This window comes from Lithobates pipiens, unplaced genomic scaffold (assembly GCF_037356315.1).
Source record: "Lithobates pipiens isolate NorthernLeopardFrog02 unplaced genomic scaffold, aLitPip1_a1.2 Scaffold_18, whole genome shotgun sequence".
Taxonomy (NCBI): domain Eukaryota; kingdom Metazoa; phylum Chordata; class Amphibia; order Anura; family Ranidae; genus Lithobates; species Lithobates pipiens.
Window position 1 is genome coordinate 637,780,117 of NW_027507758.1, and position 17,859 is coordinate 637,797,975.

At 45.9% G+C, this 17,859-nt stretch overlaps 3 protein-coding genes across 4 annotated transcripts in view; all 3 read left to right on the top strand.

Moving 5' to 3' along the window:
• LOC143986898 (uncharacterized) overlaps nt 1–17,859 on the top strand; it is a 1,277,526-nt gene that overhangs the window by 253,773 nt on the left and 1,005,894 nt on the right. The window lies entirely within an intron of this gene.
• LOC143989547 (uncharacterized) overlaps nt 92–17,859 on the top strand; it is a 144,883-nt gene continuing 127,115 nt past the window's right edge. Inside the window, exon 1 of one of the 2 annotated variants that reach the window (XM_077489723.1) lies at nt 92–185. The gene's annotated coding sequence lies outside the window, so the exon portion shown is untranslated. The remainder of the gene's footprint in view (nt 186–17,859) is intronic. The other variant, XM_077489722.1, reaches the window with a different exon arrangement.
• LOC143989773 (uncharacterized) lies at nt 10,188–11,687 on the top strand. The gene has a single exon (XM_077490043.1). It carries the CDS (start codon nt 10,375–10,377, stop codon nt 11,440–11,442), a length of 1,068 nt encoding a protein of 355 aa, XP_077346169.1. The 5' UTR covers nt 10,188–10,374; the 3' UTR covers nt 11,443–11,687.

Consider the following 17,859-nt stretch of genomic DNA (forward strand, 5'->3'; position numbering starts at 1 on the left):
AACTGTATTGGTGTCCTCAGATCACAGATTATCATCTGATAAACACATAGAAACAATGTATTCAGTCAGTGTGTGTGTTTCCTACAGATGGATCCAGTAATGGGAACCCACCAGAGAGATGTCCCCGTCCTCTGTATTCCCGGGATTCCACACAGGAAGTTCACACCATCCCCCACCATCATCAGGTAGACATGAACAAATCATAATTACTAATAATTGTTACAAAAGCTTGTTTGTTACAATGAATGCTTTATTAAATATTCAGAGTGGAAACCTTGGTGATGATAATATTGTTGTTAAAGAAGAGTATAAAGAGGCGAATGAGAAGTGTGGTGTTATGGAGGCATTTTCAGAAGGACACAAGGGTATGATGGAACCACCAAATACCAGGAACCCACCAGAGAGATGTCCCCGTCCTCTGTATTCCCGGGATTCCACACAGGAAGATCACACCATCCCTCACTGTTACAAGGTTGGTGGGACGGAACTTACACACAGACAATGTGTGGATTTTTTATGTGATGTCACAATAATAAAACTTATATTTTGATATTTTCTCTCATTTTCTTGATGTAGAGTGGAGATCCAATCGATATAGAATTTGAAGGTAAAGCAGAAGTACAGAGGTATGTGAGGGATGATCAGCAGTCTATGGAGGAGGATGGAATAATGGGGACATTTATAGAGGAGGACACTCCTACAGAGATCAGCACAGGTGGGTCATTAACACTAAATACATTCCCCCACCCATACTGCTCACTGATTGGTCCAGAGTAGGATGGGGACTGGGTGATATCAGCCTGTAATCCCCTGGTCACTTTCCTGATAATCCTGATTCCTCGTATAATCTTCCTTCTCTGTGCTGCAGACACAATTTATGTATCTAGACTGGATTTATGGAGATTCTGGGGTTCAGTTGGCAGTAAAGTTTAGATTTCACCATAGGCATTGCTAGACCTAGGAACCTGGGGTATGTGCTTTGAGTCTTCTGCCCCATGATCCGGATTAGTAAGGTCTCTGACAGAACAATTCTCCTAGGGTCACACTGTTGTCTTCTGGCTGTTCCGGGTGGAGGGATATGTCTGTATAGTGTCAGACCCAAGTCACTGAGTGCAGTCTTAGGAGATGGGAGGCAGCGGTGTGGGACCTCTGCAATTTGTCTTGTGTAAACATTTAAAGCGGATGTAAACCCTCCATATACCCAGTGGAGTGAACAGCCTCAAATGGTACACAGATGAAACAAATCTCCCTACATAAGTCTTACATGCATACCTTCTGTTTTCACCTTGATATACTGTTTAGAAAGTGCACATCCTGTTAGAATTTTCTCTTCCTGGTTCACCTGTAGAAGGGGATTACTCCTAGACACTGTGAGACAGCTGATTGGAGGAAAGGCACACACCCCCTCCCCACACATACAGAGGTTGTCTGTGTATAATTCAGCATGCTGCTAATCTATTTATAGCAACCTCTCCCGATACACACTTCTATATCCCGTCTCGGAGAGCATGTCAAAAGTTATCAGGCTACATTAGCCTGGACGGATGTGTAAGGGGAGAGCTCCTGGCATCCAGCAGAATGCAAAGCTCCTACCTTATCCACCTCGTCTTCCTCGCTCTCCACGCGATCCCCAGAGCTTCATGGTCTGTTAGCGCATTGCCAGACCACAACATCGCAGCACTCTCTGCCCCCATAGCCGCCTGACAGACAGGCCATGGCCGCTGCTCCAGCAGAAGGTACAGTGGCCATCTTGCTCCCCCCGGGCTCAGGGCTGGCACTAACCCCTAGCCACAGCGCTGCCTGCAGTGGGTGCACAGACAATCCTTGGTCCCTAAAGTGCCTGGAAGGATGGAAAACGGCTCCAGGCCTAGGAACAGCAGCCATATTGCTCTACCCAGACGCTTGCTAGCATAAGGTATAGTGGCCATCTTGCTTCACCTGGGCTCAGGGCTGACACTCACCCCTAGCCACAGCGCACCCCTCCCTCGACCACTGGAGCTGCCCAGGCTGCCACACCACTATCTGAAGTGTGTGCACAGTAAAGCCTCTGTCCCCAAAGTGCCTGGAAAGAGGTAGAATGGCTCCTGACCTAGGAGCAGCGGCCATCTTGCTCCACCTGGTCACTTGCTAGTATAAGTAATAGCGGCCATCTTGCTCCACTCAGTGCAGACACTCACCCCTAGCCACGGTCCACCCCCTCCTTGGCCACAGGAGTCCCCGAGACTGTCATACTGCTGCCCTGCAGCACATACACTGGCACTCCCCTTTTCTTACAGATGCCTGGAAGGAGGACTGCTCCCAGCTCCAGTCCTGGATGTGGCAGCCATTTTGCTCCACCCGGACACTAGCATTGCAATAAGAGTCCGTTTCCACCAGCAGCACAGGTCGCATTAGCTGCTTTACCATTTCACCTATGGGGGCGCATGGCTGACGATGGACGGCTAGCGACATGTACCACTGAGCTCTGTGCTGTCCCGACAACTGCAGGCTGTGTTCCCAACTAATCATACCCAAACTGCTGATGGCGGCTTCCAGCTGTAACCCTGATGACTTTGCTGAACTACAACAACGCACTATCCAACGATACCTACTACGTACAACCTCGCAGGACTCCTGTACAGGGAAAGACAAACTTTCGACAAGCCGAACCCAAAGCAAACCAAAGCCTCCTCCTCTGACTGCAGCAGCTTCCTCTACCAGCGGGAACAACTCAGGTGCACACCCGGCTCCTCCGATGGACCCACCAGATCCCCTAACCGGATTTGCATTGTCCCCTAACACAAACGTGGACACTGTTCCAGAAGAGATGCTTTCCCCAGCTTCGAGTGGTGCTCTGGGCTCCACATCCACTGCTCTACTCTCTGCCTTCCAAGCTGACTTTGATTCCTGGGCTTCCAAAATGGAAACTTCTCTCCACATTGAACTGAATGCCCTCAAACAACGGGCCAGAGATTGTATCTGCAATGGCCACCATTCAAGAAGACCATATAGCCCGTATAACGGTGCTTGAAACTGCATCTATGTCTCATCTCTCCCGGTTATGGCAACACCAGCTCCGAATAGAGGATAGTGAAAACCGGAGTCGCAGGAACAACATTCGGCTGCAAGGTGTCCCAGAAGCAACCTCGGGTACTGTACTGTACTCAAACCCACTATCATCGCTATCCTTAATCAGGTCCTGGGCAGGGAAGTTACATCCCCTATCGAATTGGACAGAGTGGATAGAATAGGGGGCAAACGCAGAGACCGCCAGGTGCACTACTATACCCCGAAGGAAGAGATCTTACACAAGGCCTGGCACCTGGGCCCACTGGACTTTCACGGATCCTCCATACACCTATACCCAGATCTTTCCCACAACACGCTATACATGCGGCGGGTGGTCCGCCCACTGCTGGAATTGATTCGCCAAGTAGGTGCAACATACACTTGGGGCCACCCCTTCAGCATCAAAGTGACTCGGGATGATAACCACAAATTTGTCCTGTCAGATCCAGACCAGCTTCCTGCCTTCTTTCTCTTCCTGGACCAGGACCCTATCACCGCCCCAAACTGGTTAGATCCTTCAGATGACCGTCAGCGGCTACCTGGGCCCTCCCCTACAACGTCGTAGACACCCACAATCCAGATCGGTACCCTCCGGTCCCAGAGCCACATCACCGGACGGTTAATCTGAACTCTTTCAAATTAGACCTGAACTGTTTTTTTTTTTTTTTCATGTCTTTTTTTTTCTCCACAAGGAGGTTACAGTTCTTGTCCTGTGCTCAGGCCAGGTTTGCCTTAACTATGTTTCCTCTGTTTTGTTTTTTTCCCCCCTTTTTTTACTTATGTGCCCCTCCCATTGACTCCTAATAATTGTGCCATTTGAATACTTTTAATAGTTTAGCTGTCTTGCTTGGCTGGGGCACTCCATTGCCTTCAGCTGGTACAGTTGTGCTTGCTGGGGCTCTGGAAGGGAAGACAATACTGCTGATGTTGCTTATTAATTTGCAGTGGACCCGTTTGGCGCCAGACCGCCCTGACCCTCACCGTATTCCAACACCATCCTGATTACACTGACAACATCAAGACTGCTACGTGTGTTTAGATACACTGGGAGCCTTCTCCTATCAATTTGGTCCTTAATATCTCTTATTCTTTTGGGGGGGATGCGGTCTGGGCCCGGGCGAGGCCACTGGTCACTTCTCAAGGGACTGCTCCTATTCTCATTGTGTTTCCTTAAAAGCATTGGACCTGCGTATTGACTTGGCATTTCTCGAATACGGTCCCCTGGTTTATCCTGGGGCTTCCAAATCTTTCCTCAGTACCAGACCTAAATGTCCCTTTAGCTTGGGACTAGTAGACCTATCAATGGCAACTAATTTACGTTTACACTGTTATCTGAGCTAAGCTATGATGCCGATAATGGATAATGCTGCTATAAATGTAGTAATTGGTGTGCCCAACCTCCGCATGACCACATGGGAATACTTGAGCCTTTATTTTGTCCTCAGCCAGTTGATACCCTGTTCTTCACTGACGTTATTTTTCATATACTTTTATATTGTTTATGAAGCCCAAGTGTACCAATGGTATTAGTTATACACTCCACTCTTTAGTGACTAAGAAGTTGAGCATTAGATTCCATGGTCATTGGGTATGTTACATTTATGTTATATATGCCTGCTAAGTTGTCGGGATCACAACTCGGCTATTCTACCCTCATTCTCTCTCCCTAAATAGGATTCGTGCCTACCACGTGATATTTCACGAAGTGCTACGTTTTCACGGACACTTTAGTATTTTTTGAGCCACCTTCCCACAGGGTCTCTCTCTGACCATCCTATTTTCCACCTCTCTCCTCCTCCCCCCCCCCCCCCCCCCCACCTGTTTTTGACCCCTCTCCCTGTGCTCCAGTACCCTTTCTATTATTATTATTATTTATTTATTTATTTTTGTGTCACTCTATTATGGCCCACACAGTGATTTCTCAACCCAGGCTACAATTTTGTTCCTACAATGTAAATGGCCTCAATACTGCCACCAAAAGAACACAAATCCTTTATCAAATGCCTAGTTAATGTGCTTTTTCTACAAGAGACGCATTTTCACTCTGCCTCCACTCCTTTCTGTTCCAACAGTTACTTCAGCAGATGGTTCCATAGTACTAACCCAACCCAGAAAGCCAAGGGAGTATCTATTGCCTTTCATAAGACGCTCCCTATAGAAGTGCTTGATCATCTCTCGGACCCTCAGGGAAGGTTTTTTTTGTGAAATTCATGTTGTGGGGCACCAAATTTATGGTAGCTAATATTTACCTTCCAAATGTTAATCAAGTGTCGTCCGTGTTGCAGTACTTGAGGATTCTGTCAGGATTCCTGGAGGGTAAGCTCGTCTTGGGAGGGGATTTTAATACCCCTCTAGAACCACTTTTGGATTCCTTCACCTTGTGGTCCTGTATCTCGTTCCCCAAACTGTGGGCACTGAAACGTGCATTCTATGATCTGCGTCTTGTAGACGTTTGGAGGGTGTTTCACCCCACATCCCGTAATTATACCCACTTCTCTCATGTACATCACACTTATAGTCGCATAGACTACCTAATGAGTGACCAATGCTGTCTAGATTGGTCTCCTGAATGCACCATAGACCCTATGGTCTGGTCTGACCACTCTCCTATACACATGACATTCTCGCTCCCCTCCACTCCGATTAGGGAGTGGACATGGCGATTGAACGATTCGTGGCTTACAAATTTGGAGTGTGTGACTAGGGTTACGGCTTCACTCCTAAGTTTTATAAACTTTTCGCCACCCTTCTCACACCTTTTCTAACTAAGATGTTCAACTCTATGTTTCCTCCACAAACACTCGAGGCCCACACATCCCTCATCCCAAAGCCAGACAAAGACCCTACTCTTTGCGTAAACTATAGGCCGATATCTTTGATTGGTGTCCATTTGAAAGTCTTTGCTAAAATCCTAGCCAGTAGATTATAACCATTGTTGCCTGGGATAATACACTTAGATCAGGTCGGCTTTGTGAGTGGCTGTGAGGCTAGGGACAATACCCTAAAGACCCTTCTTCTAACTAATTATGCCCAGTCCCATAATATCCCATTATGCCTCTTAACAGTTGATGCGGAGAAGGCATTCGACCGAGTAGACTGGCAGTTCCTCCGACTATCCCTGCAACAAATAGGCTTGGGAACTAATATGAGAGCAAGAATAATGTCCCTTTACTCCTCAATCTGCTAGGATTAGACTGAATGGTTCATTATCTCCAGCCTTTTCTATCTCTAACGGGACACAACAGGGATGCCCATTGTCCCCCTTCCTCTATGTTCTAACTATGGAACATTTGGCTACTGCTCTATGCAACAATTCCTCTATCCAAGGCATAACAGTCGGGTCCACCCATACTAAACTCTCCCTCTTCGCAGATGATCTGCTCCTGTTTGTGACACACCCACACACATCCTTGCCCTCAGTATTGCAGGAGTTCCAGAAATTTGGAGCAGTTAGCATCCAAACAGCTTTCATGGCTAGGTAGAGTGAATGCCCTGAAAATGGATGGTCTCCCTCGGTTCCTTTTATTTGTTTCAAACCATTCCAATGCACATAACTTATTCGTACTTCAAGAAACTACGCCAGCTGTTTTCCAAATTTATTTAGAATGCTGCCTGTCCCAGAATACAGTATGAAACATTATCTCTTCCAAAGGTTCGGGGGGTGGAGCCCCGGACGCCTCCCTGTACCATAAGGCAGCAGTGCTCACTCGCATACTAGATTGGTTTCACCACTCTTCAACCAAGCTTTGGGTTCAGTTGGAAAGTCACATGACCCAATAGAACTCTCTGCTCTCCCATGGACTTTGCCCATGGCCCGGGGGGGGGGGGGGGGGGTTCGGGCCCCCTCAATGACCTTACCCTTTAGACGATCCAGATCTGGGATCGCATGCTGACCAGAAGGGGCTTATCGAACCACATGGGGCCTATGACTCCCTTCTTTGGGACCCCGGCCTTTCCACCAGCTATGTGTGTAACAAGATTCAGACCATGGCAAAAAGATCATAGGAGACTTGCGCAAGTCCTTTGAGCAGACCCCACTGTAAGGACAGATACCCCTACCGGTCTGACCTTCCGACACCCCATGCAGTGGCTTCAGAGACAACAGACTACCTCCTACATCTGGACTTTGCCATCCATTCCAGACATCCTTGCTGAACCGACAGGATTTGAGGAACTGCTCATGCAGGCGGAACCTCCAACACATGTGGTATCTCAACTTTACGCCTTCTTTTTTATTATTATTATACAGGATTTATATAGCGCCAACCGTTTGCGCAGCACTTTACAACATGAGGGCAGACAGTTCACTTACAAATCAATACAAGAGGGATCAGAGGGCTCTGCTCATTAGAGCTTACAATCTAGAAGGGAGGGTCAAGTGGAAACAAAAGGTAATAACTGTGGGGGGTGAGCTAATGGAGAAAATGAAAAAACAGTTGTTAGGTGTGGGTAAGGTAGGCTTCTCTGAAGAGAAGGGTTTTCAGGGATTGTCTAAAAGCTAATAGAGTAGGAGATAAGCGGACAGATTGGGGTAGGGCATTCCATAGGATTGGAGAGGCTTTGGAAAAATCCTGGAGGTGAGCATATAAGAAGGTGACAAGGGAGCTAGAAAGCAGGAGGTCTTGAGAGGAACGAAGAGAACAAGTAGGTCGGTATTTACAGAATTGGCCAGAGGCTGCGGACATGGTCAAAAGCTGCAGACATGGTCAGAGGCTACAGACATGGCCAGAGGCTGCGGACATAATACATTTGCACAGCCGAGCCCAGCTGAGGTGAGCTGAGATCGCCCCCCTGCCTTAGTACAGCCGAGGTGAGCTGAGACCACCCCGTCCGAGCATAGCCGAGGTGAGCCGATACACTTCCAGGAACAAGCACAATGGTGCCACCACGTGCGCTCCAAACCTCATTGTGAAGAGGCTAGGAACGGAAGCGGTGCAACCACGCAAGACGGAACCATACGCCAAGCAGGGAGCAGAATAAGTGGCAATGCAGACTCTGAAAAGGGATATAATGTCACCACAAAGAACGCAGCCATGTGCGAGGCAAGCCTTCTTGCTCAATATCTCCTCCCCTGACCTCCCACCATTTACAGTGGCCTGGAAGACAGAACTAGAACACTCTATCTCCTTTATTGACTGGCAAAAATGTTTTATCCTGACGCACAAACTATCCTAGCCACTAAGACCCGGGAAAAGGAATTTAAACTGGTAACGAGATGGTACAGATACCCATCGACTATAAACCATTTCAACTCGACAGTACCAGATACCTGCTGGCGGTGTCTTAGCTCCCGGGGAACCATGCTCCACATATGGTGGGAATGCCCTCCTGTGCAGGGGTATTGGCAACAGATATTCAGTGGCCAGAATAGTAATTCCCCGTCATTGGAGATCGGCAACCATGCCTTCCCTAAGGGATTGGGCTACTGAAGTGGACAGCATAAGGGACCTGGAACCTCTGTTGGCAGATGAATATGGTAAAGACGAACAGTTTTCTCTCACCTGGAATTCATGGTCCGTGTTCCGATACTCCCCTGAGTTTATCTCCTGGGTTGAACACGGCCTGGATGAAGTCACCCTGGGTCCATGATGGAGCGATCCTTGTCCCCTATCTTTCTGCCCCTGCTCCTTTTTCTTTTGTCTATATTCAAATACACCCTTAGGAATCCATAAAGCCAACGTACCATGGCTTTGACATATCTATTGTTACTGATTCAATCTGTGACCCCTACGTAATATTTTTCATACAGATTTTTATATAATCTCTTCTGATGCACTACGTACGGGGCATCTATGATCCCCTTAACAGAAATGAGGATGAAGGTTACTTTAACTAATATACATATTTTCAATCCTTCTATCTGTAACCTAGACATGTTTTTGTTCTGACACACACAATGCCTATTGTTGGTGTATCTTATCACTGTTTGTAATTTTTAAGATAATATCTGTCTTACACATGAAGAGAGATAACAAAACACTGCAGATATATGTGCCCAGCTCAAATTTCATGAATCAGGTATACATCCACTTTAAGCTTTCACTGATTGCTGACTACCAGTATTATGAGTCCTAACTCTAAGCCCTTGTACACACGGTCGGACATTCTGACAACAAAATCCATTGGATTTTTTAAGACGGATTTTATCCGAAAGTGGTGTTGCATAGACACGGTCGGATAAAGTTGTTGGAAAATCCGATCGTTTGGAACGTGATGACATTTGGTCTTTACGACGGGACTACGTTGCGGCTAGTAGCCAATAGCTTTGGTCTCGTAATTTGATCTGAGCATGCGTGGCACTTTGTCTGATCGGAATTCTCTACAAACGATCGGACAAAGTCTGATCGGATCATGTTGTCGGAAAATTTTATATCCTGCTCTCAAACTTTGTTGGTCGGACATTCCGATGGAAAAAGTCAGATGTAGCCCACACACGGTCGGATTATCCGACAACACGGACCGTGTGTACAAGGGCTTACACTATATTCTCTGTGTCAGGGCTAAAAATTTCAAGTCCTACTAGCCAGGCCTTAAGGGTTACTCGCCACCAGTTGCTCCACCGAACCCTACCCTGCCCTGCCCTGCCCCTAATTCCACCTTTATAAATTATCTCATAAAATGACACTGTGAAATGTTTTATGCAGAATTAAAGAGTTCAACTCACTTTTGACAGGTGGTCTTGAACAAAGACCAGCCTGCCGGGTTGCATACTTGGCTAATGGTCTGGTATAGATTTTGAGGAGACTCCATGCTGTTTTTTGACGGCAATTTTTTTTTCTATTCAGCTGTCAGCAGGAGAGCCCATTGAAAGCTGATGACTCATCAATAGTTAAGGATGCAGTGGCCGGCATCCCGGCCCTGCTCCTTAACAACCAGCTATTCACTGCATCCTGATTTGATAAAGCTTTGCCCAACCAAGGCCTAGAATGCACTGTACAGCACACAGTGCGTTGGGTGGGGCAAACACCCGCTGAACTCCCTGCAAATTTGGGTGTATTCCCCAAATCTTCTATCCCCCCCCATCCTCACTCTCTGACCTCTGGTGGGGCTCAGCCCCGCTGTTATTCATGACTAAATCATGGACTAAAAAAAGGAAGTGCAGGACTTCTTGTGTTGGGAAGATGCCAATGAGTGATAGAGGGGGAGGGGACACTCGTCCTATAATCCCCTCATCACTGTCACTCCTATAAAAGACAGTTCTCGTTGTTTCCTCCCTCTCTGACTAAGGTCCATGAATAAAGAAATGATCTGGTAGGAGATCAGAGGACCCATTTACTAGTTACCTTGAGGGGGGAATTGTAAGATCCTCAGAGACAAAGCTGCCTGATGTGGGCGGAGTCCTGGTTTAGGGGAACCAATCAGCTCATGTCTAGTAATAATCTTTGTATTTCTATTTTAGTAGATGGACGGGAGATGAGGAAAACCTCAGAGGATTGTCTCACTTTGTCTCCAGACTGTAAAGTAGAAGATGAGGACATCACACAGTATAGTCCAGGAGAAAACCCGACTACCTCAAATGTCCATCCGGCACCACACAGTGTAGATGGACCATCGTATTCCTCTTATCCTGAGGAACCTCAGACTGTGAGGGACGGGGCCGTCCTTCCAACAGAGAAGAGCTTTTCCTGTACTGAGTGCGGGAAGTGTTTCAATTTTAAATCTGGTCTTGATGTGCATAAAAGATCTCACACAGGGAAGAAGCCGCATTCCTGTCCTGAGTGTGGGAAATATTTTTCACAGAAGTCCGATCTTTACAAACATCAGAGATCTCACACGGGGGAGAAGCCGTATTTCTGTCCTCAGTGTGGGAAATTTTTTTCAGACAACTCCAATTTTAGCAGACATCAGAGATCTCACACGGGGGAGAAGCTGTATTCCTGTTCTGAGTGTGGGAAATGTTTCTCAAGGAAATACCATCTTTACACACATCAGAGATCTCACACGGGAGAGAAGCCACTTTCCTGTACTGAGTGCGGGAAATGTTTTTCAGATAAGTCTAATCTTTACAGACATCAGAGATCTCACACGGGAGAGAAGCCACTTTCCTGTTCTGAGTGCGGGAAATGTTTTTCAGATAAGTCCACGCTTATTATACATCAGAGATCTCACACGGGACAGAAGCCATATTCCTGTCCTGAGTGTGGGAAATGTTTTCCACATAGTTCCAGTCTTTACAGGCATCGGAGAGCTCACACAGGGGAGAAGCCATATTCCTGTCCTGAGTGTGGGAAATGTTTCTCAAGGAAGTCCCATCTTTACACACATCAGAGATTACACACGGGAGAGAAGCCACTTTCCTGTACTGAGGGCGGGAAATGTTTTTCAGATAAGTCTAATCTTTACAGACATCAGAGATCTCACACGGGGGAGAAGCCGTATTCCTGTCCTGAGTGAGGGAATTGTTCCTCACTGAAGTCCTGTCTTCTTGTACATCAGGGGTCACACACAACCCTCGAGGTGTATTAGTGCCTTGAGTGCGGGAAATGTCTTCTATATGAATGTTGCTGGACATCACAGCTCTCATGTGGGGAAGAAGCACACCCTGATATACACCTCAGATATACTCCATGGCTGATCTTCATCGTGTAAGAAACAGTTGATAAGGAGATCAGAGATCACCAAAGACATGGATGAAGTGTTGTACCGTGTTGGCCATTGATAGCAGTAGAATAATAAAAATGGATGCATTACCTTTCATTGTACATTTTGTGGTGTAAGCTTTCTCAAATACTTAAAGGTCTTTTTTTTTTTATGATTTTTTTTGACAAATGTGAAAAGCTATCATCCAGCCTTGACAACTGTTGGTTGACGTTTACTTCATACAGTGATTGTCTGTGATCTTTGGCTCCATCTAGTGACCATAAGGCAATATTGCACTATTTTTCCTGATTTCTGTATTTGTATTTCTGTGTTTCAGAAAACATGCCATATTACGGTCACTAGATGGAGCTGATGATCATAGGAAATCACTGTGTTAACTCAAATATGGCCAGTATTTGTCATAGCTGGATGAATGTTTGTCACATTCTTCCAACAATTTTTTTTTAATTGACTCCTTAATTTACTTCGTCAGGCATGGTTCCTACAAGTAACTGAGAGATTGTTCTCATACAATGACCTTACCAAGCATGGTTCCTACAAGTAAATGAGAGATTGTTCTCATACAATTGCTACATCAGGCATGGTTCCTACAAATAACTGAGGGATCATACTCATACAATGACTTCATCAGGCATAGCTCTTACAAATAACTAAGAGATCATTCTCATACAATGACTTCAACAGGCATGGTTCCTACAAATAACTGAGAGATCGTACCCATACAGGCCATCAGGCATGGCTCCTACAAATAACTGAGAGATCATACTCGTACAATGACATCATCAGGCATGGTTTGAACAAATAACTGAGAGATCATACTCATACAATGACTTCACCAGGCATGGTTCCTACAAATAACTGAGAGATTGTACTCATAGATTTACTTCATCAGGCATAGTACCTACAAATAACTGAGAGATTGTACTCATACAATTACTTCATCGGGCATGGTTCCTACAAATAACTTAGAGATTGTACTGATACAATGACTTCATCAGGCATGGTTCCTATCAATAAAAGAGATTGTATTCATACAGTGACTTCATCAGGCATGGTTCCTATACATAACTGAGAGATCATACTCATACAATGACATCATCAGGCATGGTTCCTATAAATAACAGAGATCGTACTCATACAACGACTTCATCAGGCATGGTTCCTTTACATAACGTAGAGATCATACTGATCCAATTACTTCATCAAGCGTAGTTCCTATAAATAACAGAGATCGGAATCATAAAATGATTTCATCAGGCATGGTTTCTACAAATAACAGACATAGTACTCATACCATTACTTCATCAAGCATAGTTCCTACAAATAACTGAGAGATTGTACTCATACAATTACTTCATCGGGCATGGTTCCTTCAAATAACTGAGAGATTGAACTCATAAAATTACTTCATTGGGCATGGTTCCTTCAAATAACTGAGAGATTGTACTCATACAATTACTTCATCAGGCATGGTTCCTTCAAATAACTGAGAGATTGTACTCATACAATTACTTCATCGGGCATGGTTCCTTCAAATAACTGAGAGATTGTACTCCTAAAATTACTTCATCTGGCATGGTTCCTTCAAATAACAGAGATTGTACTTATACAATCACTTTATCAGGCATGGTTCCTACAAATAACTGAGAGATCATACTCATACAATGATTTCAGGCATGGTTCCTACAAATAACTGAGAGATAGTACTCATACAATGACTTAATCAGGCATAGGTCCTACAAATAACTGAGAGATTGTACTCATACAATTACTTAATCGGGCATGATTCCTTCAAATAACTGAGAGATTGTACTCATACAATTACTTCATCAGGCATGGTTCCTATAATTAACTCAGAGATAGTACTCATACAATGACATCATCAGGCATTGTTCTTACAAATAACTGAGAGATCGTACTCATACAATTACTTCATCAGACATGGTTCCTACACATAAATGAGAGATCGTACTCATACAATGACATCATCTGTCAGTGTGAAGTGAGGAGCGCCGATTACCGGCATTTCTGTGTTTACATGAGCCGTGGACATGGCTGTTTACAGAGATCAGGGTTGCACCATGTCCTAGCAACACGGTACGGGCATGACCCCCCCCCCCCCCCGGGTGTGCAAGAATGGCCATTCTGGGACGCTGTCATATGACGTCCCAGAACGAGAGTCGCACCGCCCCACCGTCTGACGGTGGGCGAGCAGCAGCTATTTAAAAAAACAAGACTTTAATATCACATTAAGGTTAGCTGTGTGTGGTAAAGGATATGCAATAGAACAGTTTTATTTTCTTAAAATTAGTGTACTGAGGTTTGTACTGTCTGTACATACTCACTTGTGGTACAGCCATTAACCACTTCGGCCCCCGAAGGATTTGCCCCTTAACCACTTACGGACTGCCCACCATCATGATACGTCGCTACTTTGAAGAGGAATATTGTTGTTATTGCAGCAGCTAGCTGCTGTAACCTGGTATTCTCTTCTTCAGCGGGCGGTCCACTTTCAGATAAAAGTGGTCTATGCGGCGGATTCGCCCTCTGCAGCTTACCGTAGTGTCGGTAGCAGCGGAGGCGATCACGTTATTCCCCCTGTTAGGTGTGGAGCTGAGTGATGGGAAGATGGCCCCCACTCATCTTTTCAAATTTAGCACAGGGTTCCCCTCAATATCCATACCAGACCTCAAGGGCCTGGTGTGGGTTTTGGGGGGGCCCCATGCAATTTTATTTACATTTTTGGTTCGTTTTTTTCAATGAGTTTTTATCTATATTGCTGGGACCTGACAATACATTACAGCCGCAATCAGTTTTAAATGACTTTTTTTTCCTTTAGAAATGTAATTTTGCTGTGATATTGTTCTAAACATGGGAAAACTGCGCCACTTTACAGGCATACTAAGGGGACACCCCAGACATGATATTTAAAGGAAATTTTTCATTTTTATTGTTTCACTTTAAGCATTATTAAAATCACTGCTCCCGAAAAAAATTTACTTTTTAAAACTTTTTTTGCATTGATACATGCCCCCTGGGGCAGTATCCGGGTCCCCAAACACTTTTTATGACAAAAACTTGCATATAAGCCTTTAAAATAAGCACTTTTGATTTTTCATGTTTGTGTTCTATAGACTTTAACGGTGTTTGTGTGTTCATCTGAATTTTTTGCCTGTTTGCAAGTTCTGGTGCAAACCGAACCGGGGGGAGGGGGGTGTTTGGCTCATCCTTACTAGTAATGGCAGCGATCTGTGATTTTTATCGGGACTGCGACATTGCGGCAGACAGATCGGACACTTTTGTGGGACCATTGACATTTATACGGCGATTGGTGCTATAAAAATGCACTGATTACTGTATAAATGTCACTGGCAGGGAAGAGGTTAACACTAGGGGGCGATCAAGGGGTTAAATAGGTTCACTATGTGTTTTTCTAACTGTGGGGGGATGGGACTGACTAGAGCAGGGGACCGATCGTTGTTCCTACTTAATAGGAACAGACGATCTGTCTCTTCTCTTCTGTCAGAACGGGGATTTGTGTGTTTACACACACAAATCCCCATTCTGGCTCTCATGCCCACTATCGCAGCTGGCCCCATGCGTTCTATGGCTCTTAAAGGAGCCGCCCTACATATACGATGATTCGCACAGGAGTACCAACCTGCCGCCGTATATCTATGGGAGCCAGTCAGGAAGTGGTTAAAGCATATGGTCCTTTAAGCCCCTCCCACTATTGATGCAGTCTGACCACACCCACAGTTGCGGGGCAGCACCGCTATATTGCCACAAAGAATATTTCATGGGTGCCAGATGTGCCAACTATGCCACTGGGTAGAGAGGAGAGAGAACACACATCTGCTCTCCTCCCCTTCTTGTTACTGACCCGGAAGTGACATGTATGACGTCACTTTCAGGTTCCTGTTGACAGTTTTCTCGGCCATCAAAGCCAGGAAAGAATATAATGCAGTGTGATCTGTATTGCATTACAGTCTTTGCATTAGTCTTTTAGACCCTAGATGTCTCATTAACTCTTTTGCGTCCACGCTGTAGCCGAATGATGGCTACAGCGCGGACCTACTTTGCCAAAACGCCGTCATATGACGTCCGCCTCTTTGCACACTCCCCACCCACCCCCCTGCAGATCACGTTTGCTGTGATCACCAAGTCAATGCGACTCGGCTGATCACAGATCGGAGTAAGGGGCCGATCCCGGGCCAAGAGACAATGACAGCTGATCACGTGATGTAAACAGATCGGTAATCTTTTTTTTCTCCTCATGCTGACAACTTGAGAAGAAAAAAAAGCCAATCACCGGCTTATGTGAAAGGCACATTGGTCCCGAAGAGGAAGAGGTACAGCCACATCATCTGTGCCCATCAGTGCCACCAATCAGTGCCCACCAGTGCATATCAGTATCACCAATCAGTGCCATCTATTAATGCCCACCATGCCACCCATTAATGCCCACCAGTGGTGCCCATTAGTGCCTCAGCATCAGTGCCACCTAGCAGTGCTGCCTATGAGTGTCACCTACCAGTGCCCATTACTGCCACCCATCAGAGCCCTTCAGTGCTGCCCACCAATGCCACCTATTAGTGTCCGCCAATGCCACCTTATCAGTGCCCATCAGTACAGCCTCATCAGCGTACATCAATAAAGGAGAAAAATTACCTGTTTGCAAAATTTTAAAAGAAAATATAAAACTGTTTTTTTTTCCAAACATTTCGGCCTTTTTTCATCAAAACATAAAAAACCCAGCAGTGATTAAATATCACCAAATGAAAGCTCTATTTGTGTGGAAAAAATGATAACAATTTTATTTGGATACATCGTTGTATGACCACGCGATTTGGATACATCGTTGTATGACCACGCAATTGTCATTCCAAGTGTGAGAGCACTTAAAGCTGAAAATTGGTCTGGACAGGAAGGGGTTTAAGTGCCCAGTAAGTAAGTGGTTAAAGAGAACCTTTAACCAAAAAAATCATCACATAGGGGACTTTTTGTCCTTAATGTCAGTATTTCTCAACCTTTTTTCAGTCAAGGCACCCTCCAAAATGATGGACAGTCTTGAGTTGCCCCATTTTAAAATGTAAAAATCATTGTAATTTTTCTACATAATGCAACAATATCCACATACGTAGGACACCCAACATAAGATGGGATTTATTCTTCCGAGAATAAATCAGAGGGGGGACATTTGGGATAATGGGGATAAGTGGGGGGACAGGAGGGACACTGGGCAGAGATTGGGGATAAGTGGGGGGAGAGGAGGAACACGAAGGTCATTGAGAATAACTGGTAGGACAGTAGGAACATTGGGGACAAGTAGGGGGACAGGAGGAACATTTAGGGGACAGAAGGGGCATTGGGGATAACTGGAGGGACAGCAGTAACATTGGAAGGACAGGAGGACCATGGGGGGGGGGGGGCAGGAGGGACATTGGGGATAAGCCGGAGGGCAGAAGGGATGTTAGGGATAGGTGAGGGGACAGTAGGAACATTGGGAGGAGAGGAGGGAAATTGGGGGGACAGGAGGGACATTGAGGATAAGTGGGGGGGGCAGGAGGAACATTGAGGGGACAGGGGGGACATTGGGGAACAGAAGGGACATTGGGAATAAGTGGGAGGACAAGAGGGACATTGGGGTGACAAGAGGGACATTAGGAATAAATGGGAGGACAGGAGGGCAATTGGGGGGACAGGAAGGATGTTGGGGATAATTGGGGTGACAGGGGGAACATTGGGGGACAAGAGGGACATTGGGGATAAGTGGGGGACAGGAAGGATATTGAAGATAAGTGGGAGGACCATTGGGGAACAGAAGGGACATTGGGAATAAGTGGGAGGACAGGAGGGAAATTGGGGGGACAGGAAACATGTTGGGGATAATTGGGGTTACAGGAGGAACATTAGGGGACGTGAGGGGCGTTGGGGATAAGTGGGGGACAGGAAGCATATTGAAGATAAGTGCGAGGACAGGAGGACCATTGGGGGGACAGGAGGGACATTGGGGATAAGCCGGAGGGCAGGAGGGACGTTAGGGATAGGTGAGGAGACAGGAGGAACATTGGGGGGACAGGAAGGATATTGAGGATATGTGGGAGGACAGGAAGGATATTGAGGATATGTGGGAGGACAGGAGGGACATTGGGGATACGTGAGGGACAGGAGAAACATTGGGAGGACAGGAGGGACATTGTGATAAAT

What these genes read in the sequence shown, in the direction of transcription:
- LOC143989773 (XM_077490043.1), top strand. Translation starts at nt 10,375, where the DNA reads ATGTGGGCGGAGTCCTGGTTTAGGGGAACCAATCAGCTCATGTCTAGT.